The 23,716-nt window shown below is 35.9% G+C and overlaps 3 protein-coding genes across 5 annotated transcripts in view; 2 read left to right on the forward strand and 1 right to left on the reverse strand.

Annotated features, from left to right (window-relative positions):
* The window catches only part of LOC125824494 (preprotein translocase subunit SCY1, chloroplastic), a 390,387-nt gene that overhangs the window by 220,047 nt on the left and 146,624 nt on the right, over positions 1–23,716 (forward strand). The gene's annotated exons all lie outside the window — the stretch shown is intronic.
* Positions 1–23,716, forward strand: part of LOC125824507 (xylose isomerase) — a 470,700-nt gene that overhangs the window by 153,529 nt on the left and 293,455 nt on the right. The window lies entirely within an intron of this gene.
* LOC125824504 (diacylglycerol kinase 4-like) lies at positions 546–23,113 on the reverse strand. Its single transcript, XM_049503896.1, has 12 exons — positions 22,695–23,113; positions 18,517–18,639; positions 18,268–18,405; positions 18,081–18,166; positions 14,724–14,811; positions 11,018–11,093; positions 9,621–9,703; positions 9,190–9,260; positions 4,404–4,481; positions 4,063–4,150; positions 3,132–3,248; positions 546–951 (listed from the first exon to the last, which is right to left on the reverse strand). The coding sequence occupies exons 1-12, from the start codon at positions 23,046–23,048 to the stop codon at positions 793–795; spliced, it is 1,461 nt and encodes a 486-aa protein (XP_049359853.1). The 5' UTR covers positions 23,049–23,113; the 3' UTR covers positions 546–792.

Raw genomic sequence — 23,716 nt, forward strand, 5'->3', positions numbered from 1 at the left:
GCCTTAAAATAATGACGAACTATCCGTAATGCTCCCCCAACTCACTACGGAGGTCTGCATAAAGTTTTTTTGATTTCATTTTCAAGTGCCAAAGGCATCAAATCCATGGGCTAATACACACGAAAAACTTAGAAAGTCACATAATTCCTAAAAGTTGGCTTATAAATACAAAAATATGTCTTAAAAATGGCGAGACTATACATAATGCTCCTCAACTCATTATAGAGGTCCTCATAAGGTTTTTTTTATATCATTTTTCGAATCCCCAAGACACAAAATCCATAGGCTAATACTTTCGAAAAATCAAGAAAGTCGCGTAAGTACTAAAAGTTGGCTCATAAATGTGAAATATGTCTTAAAAATGAATTAACTATACGTATTGCTCCCCAACTCATTACGGAAATTCTCATAAAAAATTTTCAAATATTATTTCTCAATTTTTTGACATACAAATCTACTGAGAAGACAAACAATCATAACCCAACACTACAATAACAATAATTGTGCTTCAGTCTCAAACAAATTTGGGCAACAACTCGACACTCAAATGAATCATACATTGTACCTATCGAGCTGCGTCAATTCTCGACTATTTTCTTTACATAACCAAATCATGAATAAATTTACAATGTTAACATGTTTGGAATTACATAGCCCAGATTTGATTCAGTTTCCTGATCTTGGGAGCTAAAAAGAATTACTTTACACAAATTTACGGAGAGGAAAAACAAAAGCTAGAACAGGAAAAGAAAAAAAGAAAAAAAATGTAAAATACAATTGCATATATATATACTACTCTCCATGGACCATAGCAGACTGAAAGGGCACTCTCTTGATTTCCACAAAGGTTGAAAATTCCTTGTTCATAGGTTGTTTCCATGGTTCACCATCCACCTGCATATAGGCTTCTTTCCATTCGCCGCCTCGTAATTCAAACCTAATTGCTGAAGCCTATAAAATAGAACAGATATTTTGTAATTCAAACAACTTGGACCAGCTTTCAGTGACAATGTCAAACAAATGAACTGATGGAAACATGAATATGAGCCATGGCATTCTCTTTGCAAATGTGTGTGTGGGAGCGCGGGGAGGTGGGGAATGGGTGGGGTGTTATTCACGTCCTCTGTTGTGACACCCCCCAAAAGAACCATAGACTTAATTGAAACCTATATTGCAAGGTTTTTTGGTCAGGTCTAGATAGTGGGATTAAGCACCATTGCGTGGCTTGGCAAACACTTTGTTACCCCTACAAAGAAGGGGCACCAATTTCAGGAGATCGTTTGATACATGCCAAGCCTTCAACACTAAGCAAAGGTGGATTTTGAGAACTACTAACTCACTTTGGAGTGAGTTCATGAAAGCCAAATACCTCACTAATATCCATCCTATCTTGATGTAAAAGCAAATCATTCATTCTCATAGCTGGAAATTATGATATTAATTTCTAGTTGTTTATCAAAAAAAAAGAGTGATAAAAAGACTGCTGACGCCAACATCCTTTTGGTATGATATATGGTCTAGCATTGGACCTCTTCACCAGATGGTTCCCCTTGGCCTTAAACTAGGGAACATTAAGATGAAAGAGGTACAGAAGAATGGTGGAACAGGAGGGTTCTGCTCACTCAACTCCCTATTGACACAATGAACAAGATCAGGGAGCTTCAAATCTCCCTGAATATTGCAAAGGATGACAGGGCCATATGGATGCCAACTTCCACATGCAGTTTTCTGTTGGTTCAGCTTGATATAATCTGAATTCTGAGGCAGAAGTGAGCTCCTAATCATGTTGATAACAAGGTCTGGTACAAAAACATATTTCCTAAGATGTCTTATATCACTTGAGGGGCCTTCATAATAGACTAGCTACTGACCAAAGAAGAGCTAGATTTCGTATCATTATGGTCCCCAAATGCAACTGCTGCAGTGTCACCAACATTAGGGAGGAACTTGAGATTGCAGACCACATATAATGCCAGGGTGACCATGCTAAAAAGCTGTGAATTTATTTTGGTAGTCCTCTAGGCATTAACTTGAGCAATTAAAGTATTAAAGTGGCCCTCCTTAACTGGTGGAATCATAAGACCCCCAACCCCTTTCCTGGCATGCATTGCTAGGATACATCCCATTTTCATTTGCTGGTCAGCCTGGAGGTCTAGGTGTAATAGCAAATTTGATGATGAAAAAACATATGCAGGTACTCAGACTCAGTTTGGATGAGCCAGAGTTGGAGACACTTGGGAGTCCATATGTCAAGCATGTGATGCAGACATACACCAAAGAACAATCACAGAAGTCAAATGGATCAGATCTAAGGGAGACTGGAATCAAGCTAACTACTGATGGGGGTTGCATGAGGACGGATTATAATAGATAGTCTTGGCAGCACCATTTTTGCATACGCTATTCCCCTGGGACAAGGCACCAGCAACATGGCTAAAGCTGTTGCATTGCTCTTGGGCATCAAATGGTGTGTCAACAATGGGGCATCAACCATGTTTGTGGAGAAACAGCCTCCATACTGATTGTTAAATGTGCCAACAAGGAATGGAAACCACCTTGGAGGTTCAAAAAGTACATAGAGGAAATTCAGAAGCTAGTTGAGGGTCATGGATTCCCTCCCATAAGCCACTGCTTCATAGAAATAAATAAACCTGCTGACAATTTAGCTTCTATTACCCATGCAGAGTAGAGTCGATGCAAGTGTTAGATTCCTTTTCTGAATTACCTATGCAGATCAAAGAGTTGGTTACCATGGACAGATGAAACTTTCCATCATTCAGAAACTAACAAAATATGCCTAGCAACATCATCTATTACCCCCCTGAACAAATAAGCCAAAGCCTCTTTTGGTTTGGATAGATTACTGCAAATATACTTAGTCTCATCTCAATGATCGTGTATAAAAGTTAAGGCTGCCAAACTCAATTTGTAACTTTTTGCTCATCAATGATCAATGGAGGTTCTTGAATTATTATTTTTTCTAAAGAGAGGACAGTAACCAAGAAGAGATGAAAAATTATAGCACTCTCCCGATTTCATTCAGCATTCTACAGGAAACTCTGTGAAGCAATGCATGTGATGAATCCATATGATAGAGAGAACAGGTTCTAGTGAGTAAGTGAGTAAAATACCTGGGCAATATGTTTGGCAGAGATCAGTTCAACCATAACCATAGAAGCATGCCATCCATGTTTCAGGCCAAATATTTCAATATATCCATCATCCGCGTGGGCTTCAACAAAACCTTTCTGAAATTTCAAAAGCAAGAGAAAAGAAATGAATATTATTGTTTAAAAGGATATTACAGCGGATAATACATTGGTTTCCATCAACATTTGTGGAAATTGGCAACTGATCAATCCGACTATTCAGTAGGATCACAATATTATGGGAAACCCTTTCATCACCCCAAAATACAGCTTTCTGATTTTTTTCCTGAAGTTTATGATAAAGAGTCTGCAGTGCCCAGGCCACTGATATGCAGTTTGTTCAGTGTAATAGAATATCAGAAACAACAAAACATTGGGACAATTTGGCACTTGGGGATTCTGGCTCTAACTGTGCTCTAAGGATTTTTACAATAGCATAGAAATAATGCCAAATTCAACTCGTTTTACAGTGGCTAAATTGATTCGCTCTTTTTTTTCAATAAACATGAAATTATACCATATTCAGTACTTGAAGCAGAAGCTGGACTCAAAATAAAGCGCTTGATAAAATTTAAGGAACCATCAACTCGTTCTACTTAAATTCACAAAAGATTTCAAGCAAACATCCTGATTGACATTGGTAAAGTGATGACTAACTTAAAAAAGTTCTTAAAGAAGAAAGTAATCACCAAGTTCACATTCCAATATAAAAATCTTCCAAGTGTTCAGCTTAATCATGATCGCAACTGCCCAAACAAGTCTATTTGTCTACCAGGGGAATCATTCAAGTCCATTAAGGTTCTTACAGCCCTCTACAGACAATACTAGGAGTAAACGGACATATGCAAAATGGAAGTGCATCACTAGGATCAAATTTACCATCCTATGTGACTAGTCCCAAAAAAAATAATACCTTCTCCAAGTACTCTGGCTTCAAATTCCCCCATGGATTCCTCCCACTGCCATAACTAGGAAGATTCAAAGTCACTATAGACCGAACACTGCAATGTGAAAGGATTAGGAATGTGAGGTCAAGCATAAGGAAGGTAGAACTATAAAACTTCAAAACATGTAACAACTCATTAGGAGCACTATTACTAGCATTATTTTTCAGTATGATTGACTATATTTGCCCCCAAATCAGAAAAAGAGGACAAATATTATGTGGAGGTAATCCAAGCGATTCTGCATTTTGCTATGAACTATTTAAAATATATTGCGCCGTTTAATAGACGCCAAAGGACAAATATCAACCTTGAAGGTATAGGGACTTGCTCCCACTTCGAGCTATTGACCTTCTTGACATATAAGCGCAAAATGTTATTTAATCCCCTGCATCAAAAAAATTCATTTATGAATCAGAGATATGCTTCAGCATACTAGATTCAGTAACCATTAGATTCTCTAAGAGATAACAATTTTAAAAAATGGCAAAAAATCTTTCCCAAGATATTTTCTAAATGAAGTAATTACATGACACCAAAAGCAAGTACAATTGTTTCCAAAACAAGTTTGGAAGGTCAAACACACCATATCAAAAGCCATGATATATCGAACGAAGAGGAAGAGGGCATCCACCACATATGACCATTCATGATACTCAAAAGTTTCCGAAGTAATACCTAATGATATAGCTATAGTAGCATTCACATTCAGCAAGTAATAACTGCAAGTAAAATTAGCAGTCTGCATCAGCAAATGTGACATTAATAAGTGCAAGAAGCAAACTCGCACCCCTGAGGTTGATAGGTGGAGATATATGAGCTGTCAATAGCCAGGGAGCTTTCTTCCCTGCTATTTGGAATCCTAAGGGGAACACTTCTCTAGCGGCTTCAAACTGGGTTGCAAGGTTTCAGCAAGGATAAGCAGACGATATAATTAAGAAATGCTTTGAAGCTTTCCTGTGCATTAGATCCAAGAATCCAGAGGAGACACTGAGGTTAGTGTAAATCTCGATGTGTCAAGCAAAATTTCTCAAGCCACCTGCTGTACCAACGTTGTTCCAATCTGGGAATAAGGTAAAATGTATCACTATGTCGAGTTCTTTCCACTTTTATGACAGGATGAGAACAACTCCCACTCCCTTATATTTTGGCAAGTTTGACAGGCATGCCAGACTTTTGGAACTTTCTTTGTTCTTTTTCATCAATAAATATAACTATGAAGGCTATGAGGACTCCAGGACTGCTTATGCACTCATGAGTCGTCCCTACAGGTAAAAAGTCTAAATACTCACAGATTTGCGATTGTCCTTCTCTCATATCGAATACAGTGAGTTTGCATCGTGATTTACTGACATACCAAATACATTTTAAAGCATTATCTACTACCTGGTTTGAAGGATATAATATTGATGTTGAACTCACTATGCCCAAATCGTTACTTGTGCATTCATTTGTCCAAACCTTCTCAAATTTGCAACTGTTTTTTATGAAGAAATTTCAAATTTGCAGCACAACAAATGCGAACTTGTAACACTTTAAGATGATGTATAATGTCCAATATATAACATTAGAAAAGAAGTACAAATGCATAGTAGGGCTGCTCTCTTCTGCGTCAACTGCTATGTGCTAAAGGCCCTCGGGACTTGACACTTGGACACTGGGAAGGAAAGCTCTTGAAAATGTCTTGTAATTGGAGGACCCAAAGTCGGACTACTATAGTGAGTCTAGTGACTACTAGAGGACACTACTAGTAATAATATGCCTCAATCTCAACTAGTTAGAATCGGCTCTATGAATCCTATATAACCATTCCATCTATTAGGGCTCACCCCATCCTTATACTCAATAATTTATTTCAGACAAATTAGAGGTTCTATTGCACTAGATATTTTCTAAAGCGCATACTTATTCATGCACTCAATAAATTGACTGGTGCAAAAGCATATACTCGGAAAAAAAAGGAAGGAGAAAAGCACAGGAAAATTAAACTGCATCACGAATAAGCATATCTTTTTGGACAGATAGCTGATACATGTGATTTTCCTAAAGAATAATTGTCATGCCACAACAAACAGATGAAGCTGAAAATTGAATTTCAAAATCAGTATCAATGTATTTTATTTAAGACAGGGAAATCTTCAAGACAAGCTACATGTTATTGAGTTGTTAGAAAGTAAATGGAAGTGGTTTCTTATGCGTGATTTTGACCAAAAAATCATTAGTTTTAAGTAATACTTCAAGAAAAGATTTTAAAAACACATGCTAAACCAATCTACAAAGACATTTGTGGTCTGTGATAATTGATCTCTAATACAAAATGATCTTGAACCTGTCAACATTTGCTTTCTTTCATGCCTAACAATATTATAGGCCAGCTAAACAAGTAACCCTTCGTTTTGATCTGAGGTGCAAAGAAAAGTATGTATTTCTAAGATAAGGACTAGTCAATCCCAGCTAGAAAAGTGACCAAGCAGGGCCTTTCTGATGGATGAAAGCAATAATTACAAAGACAATTTGAGGAAGATGAAGTCCTCGAGACACTCAAGTTGTGTTCCAGTGACAAGGCCCCAGGCCCGGATGGTTTCCCGATGAGTTTTTATCAAAGCTTCTGGGAAATGCTTAAGGAAGACATACTGAGCACCTTGAGGCAATTTCATGATCACCAAGTGTTTGAGAAGAGCCTAAATGCAACCTATGTGGCATTGATCCCCAAGAAAGTGGAAGCTGTGGAACTGAGAGATTTCAGACCTATAAGCTTGATAGGTGGAATATACAAGATCATTGCCAAGATACTAGCAGAAAGGTTAAAGAAAGTGATCAGTAAGCTTGTGAATAAACACCAGATGGCCTTCATAAAAGGTAGGCAGATCATTGATGCAGCACTTATAGCAAGTGAGTGTGTGGACACCAGAGTCAAAGGAGATGATCCAGGAATTATGTGCAAGCTGGACATAGAGAAGGCTTATGATCATGTCAATTGGGGCTTCCTAATCATGATTCTAAAACAAATGGGTTTTGGGGATAAATGGCTGAAGTGGATCGATTATTGCATAAAAACTGTTAGGTTCTCCATTTTAGTAAATGGAGAACCTGTTGGTTTTTTCCCATCAGAAAGGGGTCTAAGGCAGGGAGACCCACTCTCTCCTTTCCTTTTCATCCTAGCCATGGAGGGCTATAATAGTATGATGAGAGTAGCTATCCAAAACAATTGGTTAAAAGGCTTCAAGGTCCGCAACTCTTTAGGAAGGGAAATGCAGATTTGTCATCTGCTTTATGCAGATGACACCATTATTTTTTGTGAAGCTAAGGCAGAACAGGTTGCCTTTATAAGAATGACTTTGGCGGTTTTTGAAGCAGTCTCGGGTTTATCAATAAATTGGAGGAAAAACAGCATCTTTCCAATTAAAGAAGTCCCTCAACTTCAGAGCCTAGCAAGGATATTGGGGTGTAAAGTAGAACATCTTCCCACTACTTACTTGGGCATGCCATTGGGACACAATCATAAAGAGCTAGAAATTTGGGACGGCATAATTGAAAAGACAGAGAAGAAATTGGCCAATTGGAAAGCTCAGTATATCTCTTTGGGAGGGAGAGTCACTTTAATAAACTCTGTGTTGGACTCTCTTCCAACTTATGTTATGTCTTTATTTCCTATGCCTGCCAAAGTGGAAGAAAGACTTGACAAACTGAGAAGAGATTTCTTGTGGAAAGGGAATAAAGAAGGGAAGGGTTTGCATTTAGTCAAATGGCAGACTGCACAGTTACATAAACAATCTGGTGGACTTGGAATCAGAAACTTGGGGTTGCAGAATAGATGTCTCTTTTCAAAATGGCTATGGAGGTTCAACACTGAGGAAGAAGCACTGTGGAGGGAGGTGATAGTCAACAACTACGGGTTGAATGGGAATTGGGTCTCCAACTCTGTGAATAGCACTTACGGGGTGTCAGCTTGGAGAACAATAAGAAATTTGTGGCCTGATCTAAGTAGAAACATAGCCTACAAGGTGGGAAATGGGACGAAAATCCAATTCTGGAAAGAGAATTGGAATGGAAATGAGGCACTGATGGGCTTATTTCCTGACCTATTTTCCTTGTGTACCAATCCGGAAGAAACAGTGGCTGAGGTATGGTCTATTCATGGATGGAATATTGTGTTTAGAAGGCACTTAAATGACTGGGAGATTGGGATAGTGGCTGAGCTATTACATGTTCTCAATGGTTTTAATGGGTTATCAGCAGAAAAAGATTCTATCATATGGAAACACTCTAGAGATGGAAGCCTTTCTGTTAACAAGCTATATATTAAGGAGGTGAATGAGTATCCAGGTGGTAAACTTGGCCCTTGGAAGCAGATTTGGAGGAACAAGGTGCCAACCAAGGTAAAGTGTTTCTCCTGGTTGGTTGCCAGAAGAGCATGCTCCACTCATGAGAAATTGAAAAGGAGGGGTTTCTATATTGCTTCTTGGTGCTCTCTTTGTAATGAGACTGAGGAAACCAACAACCATTTGTTCCTCCATTGCAAAGTGACAACACAATTGTGGAACCTTTTTTTGGGACTAACACATACAGAATGGATTATGCCTGAGCATACCGCAGATCTACTTAGTTGCTGGATCAGCAGAGGGGGGAGAAAATCTAAGAAAAAGTGGTGGAGTATAATACCATCATGCATTTGGTGGTGTATTTGGAAAGAAAGAAATAGCAAATGCTATGATAACAAAGCTAATTCAATAGAGAAAGTCAAATGGAACTGCTTGACTACTTTTTATTTTTGGTGTAAAGAGGAAGGGATAGAAGAAACTGCACAAATTTTGGATTTTATAGGCACTTTGTAATCTATTAGCCTGTTTTGTTTTTTCTCTTGTTGGAAACCAATTTTTGGAGGTCTCCAGCATATCCTTAATGCTGATGAATACAACATTACCTTTATCAAAAAAAAAAGTTATATCTCTATCTTACTCTGACCCCAATCTACGATGAACCAGACAAGTGAGGTAAGCATATTGTATGATTATGCATGTAGGAAAAAAACAAATAAAAACAAACAGCTGTTGCATGCGGGATTTGAGTGGATAACTGAGTGAGGAAGTTTGAACCTTAAACCAGGATCACTGCTACAAGGTGCAAAGAACCAGCCTTGCTTGCAACTATATCCTGAGTAAATCAACTGCAGAAAACATTCTTGTCAGAATCTAGAACATTGTACTTCATGAAATCAAATATAATGTACTTGTGAAAAGTAAAAACACCAATTACTATACACTTCAAAGTTGTCTATGCCTTTGTAACAGAGCTCTAAAAGACAGGTATACACTTCAAAGTTGTCTATGCTTCAGTCCAGACAAGTTTTTATCAAATTTTCTATATCCCTTTCCTTGCTGGAGGTGTTGCTGGTACCACCTTTTTTTCATTTTGACAAGTATATGCTTTTATCAAGTTGATTTAGGAAAATAAAAGATCAAGCAACTTCATAAAATTAAAACTAAAATATGCAAACAAGTTTATGATCAAGTACAAGAGCATCAACCTTATTTGATAGAGGACCTTGAGCAAGGTATGGCTTTTCATTGCGTAGATGGTGAAAACCATAGGCAACTTGCGCATCCATCCCTGCAATAGTTGTGGTATAGACAGACTGTCACAGCTGCTTGTTCATCATGCATTGTTGACCATAAATAGAAGTAAAAGTTGTCAAGTGAACAAATAGGCAATTTTCTTTGTTGCTAATTATGATTTTGTTTACTTGTCTAAAGAATGTCTTTTCTTCTTGAGTCAGGGTAAGTTGGTGTTAGACACCAAGAGTTGTTTCTTTCTTTAGTGGTGAAGATATTATTCCCCCTGTCCCAGTTTATTTGGCATCATTTCACTAGATAAGGAGTTCAAGAAAGAAATGAGAACTTTTGTCACAGAAGCTAAGTATGCATAAAATACCAAAAGCAACCTTCTAATTGGGTCCAAAACAATTCATCCAACTCTTGGCAGAGCATCTCAATAAGGTGAATATAAATATTAGCAAAATTTAAATATAGAAAGGTGACAGTCAATTTCGAATGGGTAAAAATGGAAATAGCGCCATCAAATTGGGACAAAGGGAGTAGAAGATTTCACAAATGGAAATAAAAATGGCCAACCATTTTTTGAAATGTGACAACACTACCAGATATTCTGAAAATAAAAGAGTGGTGAAAGATAACTCTGTGCTAGTGGATGGTAATAAGTTTGGTTGGGTCAGTTGAGTACACGCAACCTGGCTCAAACACCATCACTATCAACAACGAAAAAAAGATACTAAAAGAACTAAAGGACAGAGGGTGTAATGATTTACTTCCATAAAAAGACTCTAGGAGCTCAGGAAGTAAGCAGATTTTGCAAAAGACGGTTTTCTGTTTATGTTAAATTGTGCAAGAAATTAACGAAGAAGAAAATACTTTTTAGATACCAAAACATATCTAGCATCTGTCCCTATCAATTCAGTAATAGCAGTAATTATAGTTTTATAACTCCAAAAACTACTGCTCTCATAATTAGCAAAAGTGGTGGTACAGTGGTGGTGAAAGAAACTATTTTTCTGTTAGCAGCAACTCCAATTATTGACACTGAAGGACAAGTGTTGGTAGTGGGAATATATGCATTAGTAGAAGCACTGTCAACTAAGAATAGTAGTCAGATTAAGCATTAAGATTTGATCAAGTTGCATAAAAAGATACAAGTTTAAGAGAGATTTTGCCAGAATTGATTAAAGATTTTCAAATAGTCATACAAATCTAAAAGAAAAATGAATTTCTAATAAGATCTTCGATCATCAGCACTGATATAGACCAGTCATATGCCTTGCCAAGATAGCAACAGTAAATGTATATAAAGTAATGAATCATGACATGGAAAGTATTGATGCTTTAGTTAGGTCAAGTTACTGTTGCACACCTATGCTAAAGTAATTGTAAAATACTCCTTGATAATAGGACGACTTCTCTGGTAATTCCCCATCAATTTCCAGTTCCTGCACAACCAATGTCATGGATAAATCAATAAAAATTGCTGGAAAAATTTAAAGTGTTCATTATGACTCAATTTATAGTTAATAATTGAAAAGGCAGAAGAAGTTTATCCTTAAAGACAGTTGATGGAGAAAATGAACTTTTGGAATATCCATTCAATTAAACAAGGAATGGAATCAACAAACATACCATAGCTTGCAACTTGCAAACACTCCCTACATAAGCTGACAAGACAATACTCACATAAGCAAGAGTATATAGGAATTGCTGTAATATTACATTTAGAATGAACACCTTGCAAGTGATACTAGATGCTAAATTCCCAAGACAAGTATCTGTAGTAAAGCACCTTCCAAAGCTTAACTAATTTACTAGGACCTACAAAGTATCACTGAATGAATGATGAATGATTTTCATCAAGAGAACATAAGTATCTATTAACACGTCTACAGCGCATTGATTTCCTTAGGACCCTATAAAATATCACCGAACAAACAATAAATGACTTCCACTTGGAGAAGCATTACTATATATTAACAAATTTATAACAGTGAGATTTCCTTGAACTCCAAATTGGCTAGGACAAATTGCAGATGAATGTGTGGCATACTAAGATAGATAAGATCACGAACGAAGTTACTCGGGACAAGGTGTGAATGGCCTCTGCGGTGGACAAAATAAGAGAGGCAAGGCTGAGATGGTTCAAGTATGTAAAGAGAATATGCATTGATGTCCTAGTGAGTAGGTGTGAGAGGTTGGTTTTAGTGGGTATAAAAGAGGTAGATGTAGGTTGAAAAAGTCTTCGGGGGGGGGGGGGGGGGGGGGGGTGATTAGACAAGACTGTCACTTCTGCAAGTTACCGACGACATGACCCTAGATAAAAAGACATGGAGTTCGAGGATTAGGGTAGAAGCTTAGTAGGTGGTTGAGCGTTGTCTAGTTCCCTTATCAATATTATTATACTTCCCTACTATCTTATTTTTTTATTTTAGTATTACATGTTTTATTTGCTTCAATTATCGTATTATTTGTTGATGACACTTGTTCTCTTCTTAATTGTTTTCAGCACAGTTTCTTCGATTTTGTATTTGTTTTACGTGTTTTTTGATAGTTTAGCTGATGTCTATCAAAAACAAATTTTCTATCTTCACAAGGTAAGGGTAAGGGTTAGTACACAACACCCTCCCCATAGACCCCACTTGTTGAATTACACTAGATTTGTTGTTTTTATATAATTAATATATAATTATATTGATATAGAAAAAATAAATATTAATCTAATTATAAGCCTCGGTTTTTAAGGGTTTTTTGGGATTCGCCCGAGGCTCGCCCTTGAATGGGGCACTTGTAGAACCCTGGAAACTTAGTTGCGGGACTTAGTTTTGTAAGTCTAATTCCCCAAACGCTCGACTGTGCGCACTAAACACATCTAACGCTCAACACTCGGGGATTGCTCAATAGTTCATACCAAAATCATGAGTCAAATTCCCTATTTAACATTGTTAACCCTCAAATTCTTTAACAAATTAATAATGATGTTCAATTCATCTATAGAAATATGAAGATTGAGAATAACTCAAATAACGAGTCATAGTATTGCATATTTACTAATTGAGAACATAGTGAGGATGAATATCATTGGAGCATCCTTTCGAAAATAGCTAGATAACTTAAATTTCATATCCCTCAATTTGATTGATTTTCATATCTTATTTCTATGTCTCAGAATTATCATACTTTTTATTATTTTGCTATTTGAAAGCAATTTTGTATTTATTCATGAAAGAGTACCAGACCCACTTAGTGGGATTTCACTGTGTATGTTCTTGTTGTTAAAAAATTGTGATTTTTCAATGTTTAGAAGTTAAGAAATATACTTATTTGTATCTATTGATAACTTTACATTATTGTGTTGTTATACTTGTAAAAATATTCTAGATATTTTGTTTTGAATGAATTGTTTTAATTTTCTTTAACTTTTAAGGTACTTCCTGTAAAAAAAATTGTTAATATGCTATTTTGTAGAAGTGTAAATTAAAAGATTAAAGATCCATGGGGCATGTCACAATACTTATGTCTCCTCCGTACTAAGTAAAACATCCCACCTATCACATTCTGATATAAGCTAATAAAATTTAATTGATTAGAGAATATTAAAGACTTGTAACATAATTATATATTTGATTAGAAAGAACAAATATTTATAAAAAGATTAAATAATAAAATACTACAAGTGCAGATCAAATCTCATTTTTATGTCATCTTGATATTGTCGCAGTATTTGTTACAGACATCCAACTTAATAATGGTATTTCTATTTACTATCCTTTTTTTTTATGACCATGATGTCTGAGCCAGCTTTCGCGCAACTCAACTAATTCCACGGGGTACCTATCACCTCCCACCACCAACAGGTACCAAGTAACTCTATCCACCAAGGCTACGACAAGTGGGAAGAATCACCTAGTGTTTTTTGTCTCCACTGAGTTTTGAACCTGAGACCTCAGGTTTCTCGACCACTTCATTGACCACTATGCCACACCCTTGGGTGCATTTACTATCTTTGTATTTCTGATGTCTTTTATTGTTAGAGTTGTATACATTTTATTCTTATTTATTAGATTATGTAAATTTTGAGACAATTGTTTGTCTTGATTGAAATGACCTGTTTGTGATAATTAATTAATAAAGGGAATTGCTTTAGCTTTCCTTGAATATTTCTCTACGTGTAAGGTACTAATATGATATAATTGAGCTATTTCATGAAAAATCAAAGTCATAGTTCTCATTATACGTAAGTTGAAGTTGAATAAACTATGATTACCGACTTACTATACCGTACCGCACTTTACCAAAATCGAACTTAAAAATACCGAACCAAACTGAATTAATTTGGTATGGTAATGGTAGTAGTATTTTGAAAAACCAAAGTTACCGAACCGATATTTTTAATACCGGACCATGAAAACATCTAGCTTCTAGAGAGTAATCTAGCATACTGGAAAATAGCAGAGTGAGTGATCTCTATGGCTCAATAAACACATGCCTCAGATTGGAGGTCTATCAGTATCACCTTTCTAGCTGGTGAGAAGGTCACTGGATTTAATAGGCAGCAGCTGCATGCTAGTTGGCCAATTATAAGTTGAGAATAGTTGAATGGACTAAAACTTAAGCAAAGTACTAAAACAAATGTGCTGCTCAAACTAACAAGATCAACAACAAACGGTAACAAGCTACAAGTACTTCTAGGAGCCAGGCAAGTCTGGGTGGAGGCTTTTGGACACCATGTAGTAGGTGGGAGCACTGGGATTAAGTAATCGCTAACTGGATGTACTAGTTACACATGGATAGAAGAAGATTTTGTTTTTAAAAAAAAAAAGTTACAAATCCAAATAAGTCACGCATCCAAGTATAACAGAAAATCAAAAAGACAAGTTCAAATATACTTCTGACTGAACGTGATAACCTTTATGAAGAAAACAAGAAGTGGAGAAATGACCAGACACTAATGAAACTATGGAAAAAGTTTGATTCCAGATTACTATATTAAGGGCGATAATGACAGATTAGGACCAATACATGTCCATTCGCGATACCAGTATGAGTTTCAACACAATAGGTACATCAATTACCTGATCAAGAGATGCACAGTCTGAAGTTTTTAGAGAATAAGGTGTCTCCATAGCTTCCCCAGCTGGCATTGATATTACAAGATTCCAACTGCAAAGGAAAGCTGCTAATTGAAAAAGTTGCTAAGAGCATAAATGAGGCTCAAATAATTCAGGTAAAAGACAAGGAAAAAATGACAACTAAGTCTCGTATATTCATCCTAAAGTAAACACTTTTGTAACCGCATGAAATTGATGTTAAATCATGTCTGTTTTACTAATTGTCTCAAATGACACATTGATTTTACAATTGATAGACAAAACAATAAATAAAAATACTTTCCACCATTATTACAAAGAAATACGAGCCATACTCATGTTTCCAGGTACATTACGATAAAAGACATAGGTTTGAAATATTGCACTGGGAAACAACTTTTAGTCTGTTTCTATTTGCCTTAGTGATGCATCATATCTAAAATGAGGTGTCATGGTGTATGTTATTTGTGGATGAAAATAATACTGATTGACAAGACTCGCAGTGGAATTAATGCTAGGCTGGAGGTTTGGAGACAGACCTGGAGTCTAAAGGTTGAGCAAGCTGAGCAGGACCAAAACTGAATACTTGTATTGCAAGTCCAGTGATGTAAGTCGTGAGGTTTGCATGGACACGAGGCAAGATACAAAATCATCCTCAAGAGAGGAAGTTTAAGTATCTTGGGTCTTTTAACTCAAGGAAATGGGAAGATCAATGATGACATCACACATCATATCGATGCCGAGTGGACGAAATGGAGGCTTGCCTCCGAATCTTGCGTGATAAAAATGTACCACCAAATCTTAATACAAAGTGGTGGTTAGGCCGACTAAGCTGTATAGGGCAAAGTGTTAGACAATTAAGAACTCTCATATTCAGAAGAAGAAAGTTGCGAAATGGGGATGTTGAGGTGGATGTGTGGGCACACTAGGAAAGATAAGATTAGAAATGAAGATATTTAGGACAAGGTGGGGGTGGCCTCGGTTGTGGACAAGATAAGGGAAGCGAGGCTTAAGATGGTTTGAACATGCAAAAAGTAGATGTGCAGATGCCCCAATGAGATAGTCGGAGAGGTTGGTTATAGTGGGTTTAAGAAGAGGTAGAGGGAGTCCAAATAAGTATTGGACAAAGGTGATTAGAATGGACATGGTGAATCTTCAGCTTACCGAGGACATGACCTTAGATAAAAGGCAATGAAAGTCGCGTATTAGGGTAGAAGGCTAGTAGGTAGGTTGAGCGTCGTCTCACTTTCCTGCGGGATAGGCTTGTTGGTAGTTTGGTGCATTGTACCTGTTTCTCCTTTCATACCAGTAGTATTAACACTATTCTATAGTTTCTTGTCCTTTGATTACTGTTACTACATGTTGTTTCTTATGCTTCAGTTATTGTATTATTTTTGTTGTTACTATTCATTTTTTGAATGTTATGTAATGTTGTCCCTATTATTTGCTGTCTTTTGTACTTCTGTAGTTTACTTTTCAAACTGTTTTGGTATGTGTTACTCGAGCCGAGGGTCTTCCGGAAACAAGAGGTAGGGGTAAGGTCTTTGTACATTATACCTTACCAAGATCCCACATGTGGGATTGCACTGGATATGTTTTTGCATAGAAGTTGAAATTTAAACAATATAAAAATGTTTTGAAAACAAGAGCTGTTCTTTAGAGAAAATGAAGATGAATTGCTTGGTTCTTTTCTATGTTTGGTGTAAACATGAATATCCTCAACAACAAGAAGATATTCCTAGCATTGTAGATAACTTATATAAGATTCTAGAAGGTTAGTTTTTACACTTCTGTGATCTTTGTTTTGTAAGTATTACTGGACTACTCCTGGAGTATCCTCTGTTGATAATACAAGTTACCTTTATCCAAAAAAAAAAAAAAAGAACTTCAGAAAGCAAACTCTGCTACTGATTCCAGATGTTCATTGACCTAGAAAAAATATATGATAAGAATAACAAGAAAGGTCCTTTGGTGAATTATTGGGAAAAAAGGAATTTATATTTCACATATAGTGATATATAGGGCGTGTGAAGGCATCAATAACATGCGAGAAGTAGTAAAAGATACAAAGGGTATTTTCATAACCATGGGTTTATACCAGGGATCGACGTTGAGCTTGTACTTGTTTGGCCCCCTTGTGATGGATGAGTTAATTAACACAATACATGATGAGATCTCATGGTGTATGCCATTTGTTGACAATATTATGCTAATTGATAAAACTAGAGAAGGTGTCAACCTAAATTGTGAAGAAGCCTTCTACAGAATTAAGTGTTTTAGGATAAGCAGAAACAAAATTAAATATATGCACTGCCAGTTGAGCCTTCTAAAGAATAATGTTTTAGGTAAGTAGAAAAAAAGATTGAAAATATGCACCGCAAGTTTAGTCAACATAAGAAAAGTGAAATTGAGGTGAGATTAGACGGGATTGCGGTTCCTAAATATAAACAATTAAATATCTAGGATCGTTGTTCCAAGAGAAAGAAATAATGAAGATGCTACATATAGAATCAAAATCAGATGGTTGAAATGGAGAAGTGCTACTGGATGTTATGTAACAGAAGAACGCCTACCAAATAGAAAGGTAAGTTCTATAGGAAGTTATAAAATCAGCAACGTTACATGAGAGTAAAAATTAGGTCGCTAAAATCCAACACATTTACAAGATGGGCAGAGATGTGAATACTAACATGTGCATAAAATACTAGAAAAGATTAGAAGTGGCCATATTTTTAAGAGGTTCAATTCAAGTAGCACACAGGATAAAATGAGAAAATACCACTTGAGATGGTATGGTCATGTCCTGCATCGACCACCATATACACCCCTCCGTAGATATGAAACCATTATGGGTAAAGGTGAAAAAGACTAGGTAGATCTAAAATCACTCGGAAAAAATTTGTCTTAAAGGATCTATAATTTCTAAGGATTCATGCAAGTGTAGCAAAAGATAGGACACAGGGAAAGATAGATCTATATAGCAAATACCTAATAGTTGAGATCATGTTTTAGTCATGCTAGCATTTTAACTATACGCACTATGCTTTTCTAGGAGTTGTTCAGCCCTTCAGAGATTTATGTCACTAGAAAATATTAAGAACTTCTAGTACTTTTCATGTTTATTTTTATTTATGTAATATTGATTTGAGATGAGTTTAAATGGAGTAACATGGTCACTATTGGTCAGTGAAGATTGATTGATATAGTTGAACGGGATCGAGGCATAGTTGTTATATAAACTTCAAAAGGCAAATAGCAAATTGTGTTTATGGTTTTAGGAGATTAACACCATGGAAATAGAAAATGTTTTATCAAGAACTACCTATAAAATAAAATATTCACCTATCTAGATGGCAGATAGGACCATTGGCAACCCTGTCAAGAATTCTTTTTGTGGCTGTCTTCCAGTTAAAAGGAAATGAACCACCCTGAAAAGTGAAGCTCCAAAAATTTCATAAAAACTAGTCACAAGAAGACAGTAAGAACTGATGATTAAGCAAGTCCGAATAAGATAACAATAGGAGCTTACCCAACCAAAACTCCTGGACAAGTCATTTCCTGTGCCAAGTGGAATTATGCCAGTCGGTGGAACTGGATCCCGATCCTGTCTCTTAAGCTCACCAAGGCAGCCAAGAACCCAGCCAACAGTACCATCACCTCCTGCTGCCTGCAAAACCAGAAAATTGAACATGTAACTCCTTGATAAGAACGCACTGGAAGAATATGTACTGTTTAAGAAGAAAAAAGGGGCCATAATTATGTTGCATAGTATGCATACCACGACCCTTATCTTTTCACGAGTCTCTTTCGCACATGTGTCACCAAGAGCAGCAAACTTCTCCAGGCAACTCAATCCATATTGAACGAACTCATTAGGCTTCACAGCTGAAAGGTCAAAAACCTGGCACAGTTTAACACAAAGACACAAATAAGATCAAAAGAAAAGAGAAACAATGTGATTTCTAAAAGATATGACTATATAAATAGAGATTTTGTCTAGATTTAACTAGGTTTTTTCGTAGAAAGATCCTACTAACAACACAACCAGCTACTTTCCCCCTCCCAAGGAATATAATTGCCCCATCAGAGAAACCCACAAAGCTCAAAGTTTAGACAATAAGAAACCAAAGTGTAAATGAACAATTTTCAGGAAAAAGATATGAACAATTTCTGCTATCGCAAATATGAGCAGTTTCTCTCACTTCAGGCAGCACATAATTCAATCACTAATTATGTATTCAGTAAGTAGAAAACAGATAGATAGAGCAAACTATCCTTCCTAGTTCTCTTTTTGGTATCATGCTGATCCTTTCCACAGTATTAAATAGATTTTTATTTTGCTCAGATGCATCATTCACTTCGAGATTTCTAGGCTCATACCAGGAGAATGGAATGATATATGAATGACATGGAGATATCTTGGTCGTTATTCCAGGAGAATAGAATGACAGATGAAGATGTTACACGTCAAATCATAATCAGATAATTGAAATGGAGAAGTGCTATTGAGGTGTTATGTGATAGAAGTACGCCTACCCAAATGAAAGGTAAGTTATATAGAACAGTTATGAGACCAGAAATACCACATGGGAGTGAACATTTAGTCGTTAAAGTCTTAACACATACCCAAGATGAGTTTCATAGAAATGTGGATGATAACCATACAAGATTAGATAAGATAATTTTCACCAAAAGGTGCAAGTAGCAGACATTGAGAATAAAATCAGAGAATGTCGCTTGAGATGGTTTTGGTCATGTCCTGCACGGTATCCAGATGCACCGGTCAGTATATGTGAAACAATGATGAGTGAAGGTGTAAAAAGCAGATGGTATAGACCAAAAATCAATGGAAGGAAGTTGTCTCAAAAGACCTAAAATTCCTTGGAATCTATGCAGTCTTAGAGAAAGATATGGCACAATGGAAGAGAGAAAGATAGTTGGGAATATGCTCTAGTCATGCTTTTTTCTTATGACCAGAAAAGTCCATTTGGGGACAACCATTAGGATCAATCACAGGCTTGAAACTCAAACGCAATAGTTCTGGTATCCTTCTTCACTTAAATATCGGGTTTAGTTCGCATGGCGTAGGGCTCAAACCTGTGACTTAAGTCACACGTCCCTCAACCTTTGCAGTTGAACTAAACCTTTGGAGTTATAATGTACATTTGTGTTAGGTTCTATGCCTTATAAGAATCTTTTAACCCTACTAGATATTTTTATGTCAGTATAAAATATAGAGAACTTCTAGTACTTTTATATGTATTTTTATTTTGTATAATGTTGGCGTGACATGAATTTAATTGGGAAAACATGGTTGTGAGGATTCAAATAGCATACCTCAACTTCTTTAAGTATGATGTGTTGTTGTTGTGTTGCATCAACGTCTCACAGGGTATGACCTGGGTGTAGACACTTTGAATTGGTTCTTAATTTTCTTGGGTTGGGAAGAAGAACATATATTATTTAATTAAAACCTAAGGTGGTTCAGTACATGCCAAAACTGATCTTGGAGTATCCCCTTTTTCTATAACCAAAATAAATGGTCGCCTCATACAAGATCAAACACTACAGACCTTCAGTTTACAAGACAGACGCTCTACCAACCACTAAGCCGTAGGGGCTGTGCTTGAAGTATCCCTTGAATCTATTAAAAACCTTCTAAAAATGTCGCAAATTACCAAGTCAGACTCATGTGCTACATCTGTTACTCGTTTCAGCCAACATAACAAGTTTATTTCCATTAACAAAACTTTTCCGTCCGTGAAAGTTTGTTGGAACAACTTTTGCCAATAGATAAATGCTTTAGGCATCACATCCGCAAAGCAAGTTGAGCACTTGAGCTACTCAGTAAAATAAACTTCAAGAAAGAGATAACAAAAGTTAAACCTTCTAACTTTAAATAGCTCTATTGAATAGGTTTACCATCTACTCATGTATGTGTCTCTCTTAACTACCTGGAATGTTTTTATTTTTATTTTTTTTCTTGTCGTGGTTTTAACAGCTAAACCAAGCTTTAACGAACCAAAAAAAAGAGAACTAGAGGACAGTGCACCCTCAATACTCTGAGTTCGTTCAACAAGAAACAACTCATATGAACCCTGTCTAGTTTCTCCCATTAAGTAATATACACATTTTACATGAAAATTGACCACAGTGTCGAGAGGAGAACAGGAATTCAAATGTACGTTGTCAAAAGCAACATTATAACATGGATTACAACCAATTTATTCCAGAAGTTTCCATAAGAAACTCAAAAATAGCCTGAAGTCGAAAGTTAATTCTGACACCTCCATCTTTTGGTTACATACATTAGTATTTGGTAGCTGCAGTATTAAGAAGAAACCCAAAATTGAACTAGAAAAGTTCACTTCTTCTATCATTTTTTCTAGGGATAAAGATATGAAAAATATCCAACTTTGATCGAATTTGCTGTTGCGATACTAAATTTTCATGAGGACCTATTACCTCCCTAGACTATTTAATACCGTATTTTAAACATATATATTTGCCCACATGAACATAAAAAATAATGTAAAATTATAAATAGTAATATGTCCACGTGGACACATATATACCTTTAAAATACATTATTAAATAGTTTAAGTGGTAAAAAATATGGTATTAAATAGTCTAGGAAGGTAATAGGTCCTCATGAAAGTTTAGTATCGCAACAGCAAATCCGACCAAAGTTGAGATATTTTTCAAACCATTATCCCTTTTTTCTGTAAGGAGTTACTTCTTTTAACTAATCAAAAGAAAAAACTTTCTTTTACATCTGCTGGAATCTGAGTCTTGAATTACAATGTCCCACCATTTCAACAACCTTTCACTTCCATTAATTTGAATAAGTACTCCTGAATTAAAGTGTGTAGTAACGCGAAGTGACCACTATAATTATATTCAATAATAATTGAAACCAAAAATCGATGGATCAATTCCCAAAAATCGTATACTGAATTTTTCAATGAACAATCAGAGAAAGAATTAGATAAAGGAAACCCACAGGAAAAAAAAGAAGTAAAATTGCATCATTTCCTCAGGTAGTACATGCCTAGATCTAGAGGCGTATTCAGGATTTATAGATAATGGGTACACTATTATAAAAAGGTGGATCTAAGACATAAATTTGATCAGTTAGATTCTTTTTACTGAAAACCATAAAAATTTTAAAATCATAGGTCTAAAATTAACTTTTATTTATCCAAATCAGTCACAAAATCTTAGAAAGAAAACTAAAACAAGATAGATAAAAGATTCAAATTTCTAACCTCACCTAGAGAGGTGCACCCAATCATCATCGTACTACATTGTATGATACTTCGAGTCTGGGTTCACGCATCTATATTTAAATATTTTTAAAAAATATAACACTACTACATATGATTTCGGGAGGGAACCATGGGTTCACATGAACCCGGTGACCCCCTCCTGTATATGCCCCTGCCTAGATCATAACTCCAACCAAAATAGCTGGCGCAATAAATACCCAGAAATAATAAATTGAAACAGGAACCAAGTCCAATGAAAAACTGCACTCAACAAACAAACAAACAATAACATACCAAGTGTAATTCCACAAATGAGGTCAGGGGAGGCTAGCAAAGGCGGAGCTAGTAAGGACCTAGGGTTCATCCAAACTCCCTTCGACAGAAACTTACACTGATTATACTTTCATACATGATTAAAATTATCATTTTTATACATTTATGTACCCTTCAACTTCTTTCATGTGTTAACTTCTTCGTATTTTGAACTCCCTTTAATGAAAATCCCTGGCTCAGAGAGTTGTTTCTGATAGACAACTCAGCAAAAAAATTCCATAATTACAAAAAGGAAACCAAACAAAAGACAGAACTTTACTATTAAACTCATAAAATTGACACCCAAAAAATAAGATACACAAAAAAAAATCCTTTATCAGATTACAAACACATAATTCATATAGCAAAATGTTACCTGTTCTTCACCCATAAGATCCTGCAACCTAGCTTTAAGTTCAGGTCCATGTCTACCACCACTTTTTGCATTAATAAAAACGATGATCGGCGATTCTGACGGCTGAGGAGGTTCAGCTCCGGCGGCATTAGCCATATCGTAATGCCGCATCACAGAATCAACATCCTTGTTTTGAATCGCTTCTCTCATCGCTACCCTTAAATACTCAGGTATCGTAATCCTCTTCCTCAAATCATCCTTCTGTATCGTCGACCCCGTACATCCCCATATTGAATCTATCACCGATGATCTCCCTGACGCCGCCGTGTTCCGACTCGTTGATAAATCTGTCGTCGTTAACTCCGGCGAACCCATGTGAAATGACTAAATTACCCCTTACCCCTTTTTCCAAATTAAATTATTATCAATAATAATTGATTAAAAGGTAAAAAATGTGTCAAATATGTATAGGAGGAAAAGGGTGGTGGGGTAGGGGGGAAGTGAATATGAAGAAAAGCATTGAAATGGAATTTAGATTTGGATTAAGAAAAGAATATTTAAAGTTAATATTTGAATAAAATTTTAGGATAAATATTAAATACACAATTAAAATTTATATTTTAATTTTAATTAATCCAATATATCCCCTCCCTTCCTTTATTACAATTAATTAATTAATCCAATATATGTTAAGAGTTTTGACGATTTAAAAAGTATTTATGGAATAGTGTAGTTTATTGTAGCACGATTATCTCGATCATTAAACCATTAAAGCAATCGTTTGGGGTTTTAATTTTTTCAGGACCTTCAATTATTTCTTAAGATATATTATATATTGTTTTAAAAAAACTAATGTATTGATAAATTTGAGGAAAAAATTGGGGCATCCAAATCAACGATTTCTAAAAAGGGCATGCAAAGCAACTATCTCTTCGTAAAATTAGATATTTTATATATATGTTTTCTAAAAGGAAAAATCCTTTTGGCCATAATTTGGCCAGAATGAAAAAAAGATATGTTCACACTATAAACTAGTTTATTTT

This window comes from Solanum verrucosum, unplaced genomic scaffold (genome assembly GCF_900185275.1).
Source record: "Solanum verrucosum unplaced genomic scaffold, falcon-dt-bn FXZP01000022.1, whole genome shotgun sequence".
NCBI classification, from domain to species: domain Eukaryota; kingdom Viridiplantae; phylum Streptophyta; class Magnoliopsida; order Solanales; family Solanaceae; genus Solanum; species Solanum verrucosum.

Coding starts and splice junctions, on each gene's coding strand:
- LOC125824504 (XM_049503896.1), bottom strand. CDS start 23,048: ATGGGTTCGCCGGAGTTAACGACGACAGATTTATCAACGAGTCGGAAC. Junction 9,704..11,017: donor TTACAATTACTTTAGCATAG/GTGTGCAACAGT, acceptor CAACTATTGCAG/GGATGGATGCGCAAGTTGCC. Junction 4,482..9,189: donor AGCAGTGATCCTGGTTTAAG/GTTCAAACTTCC, acceptor TTTTTGATGCAG/GGGATTAAATAACATTTTGC.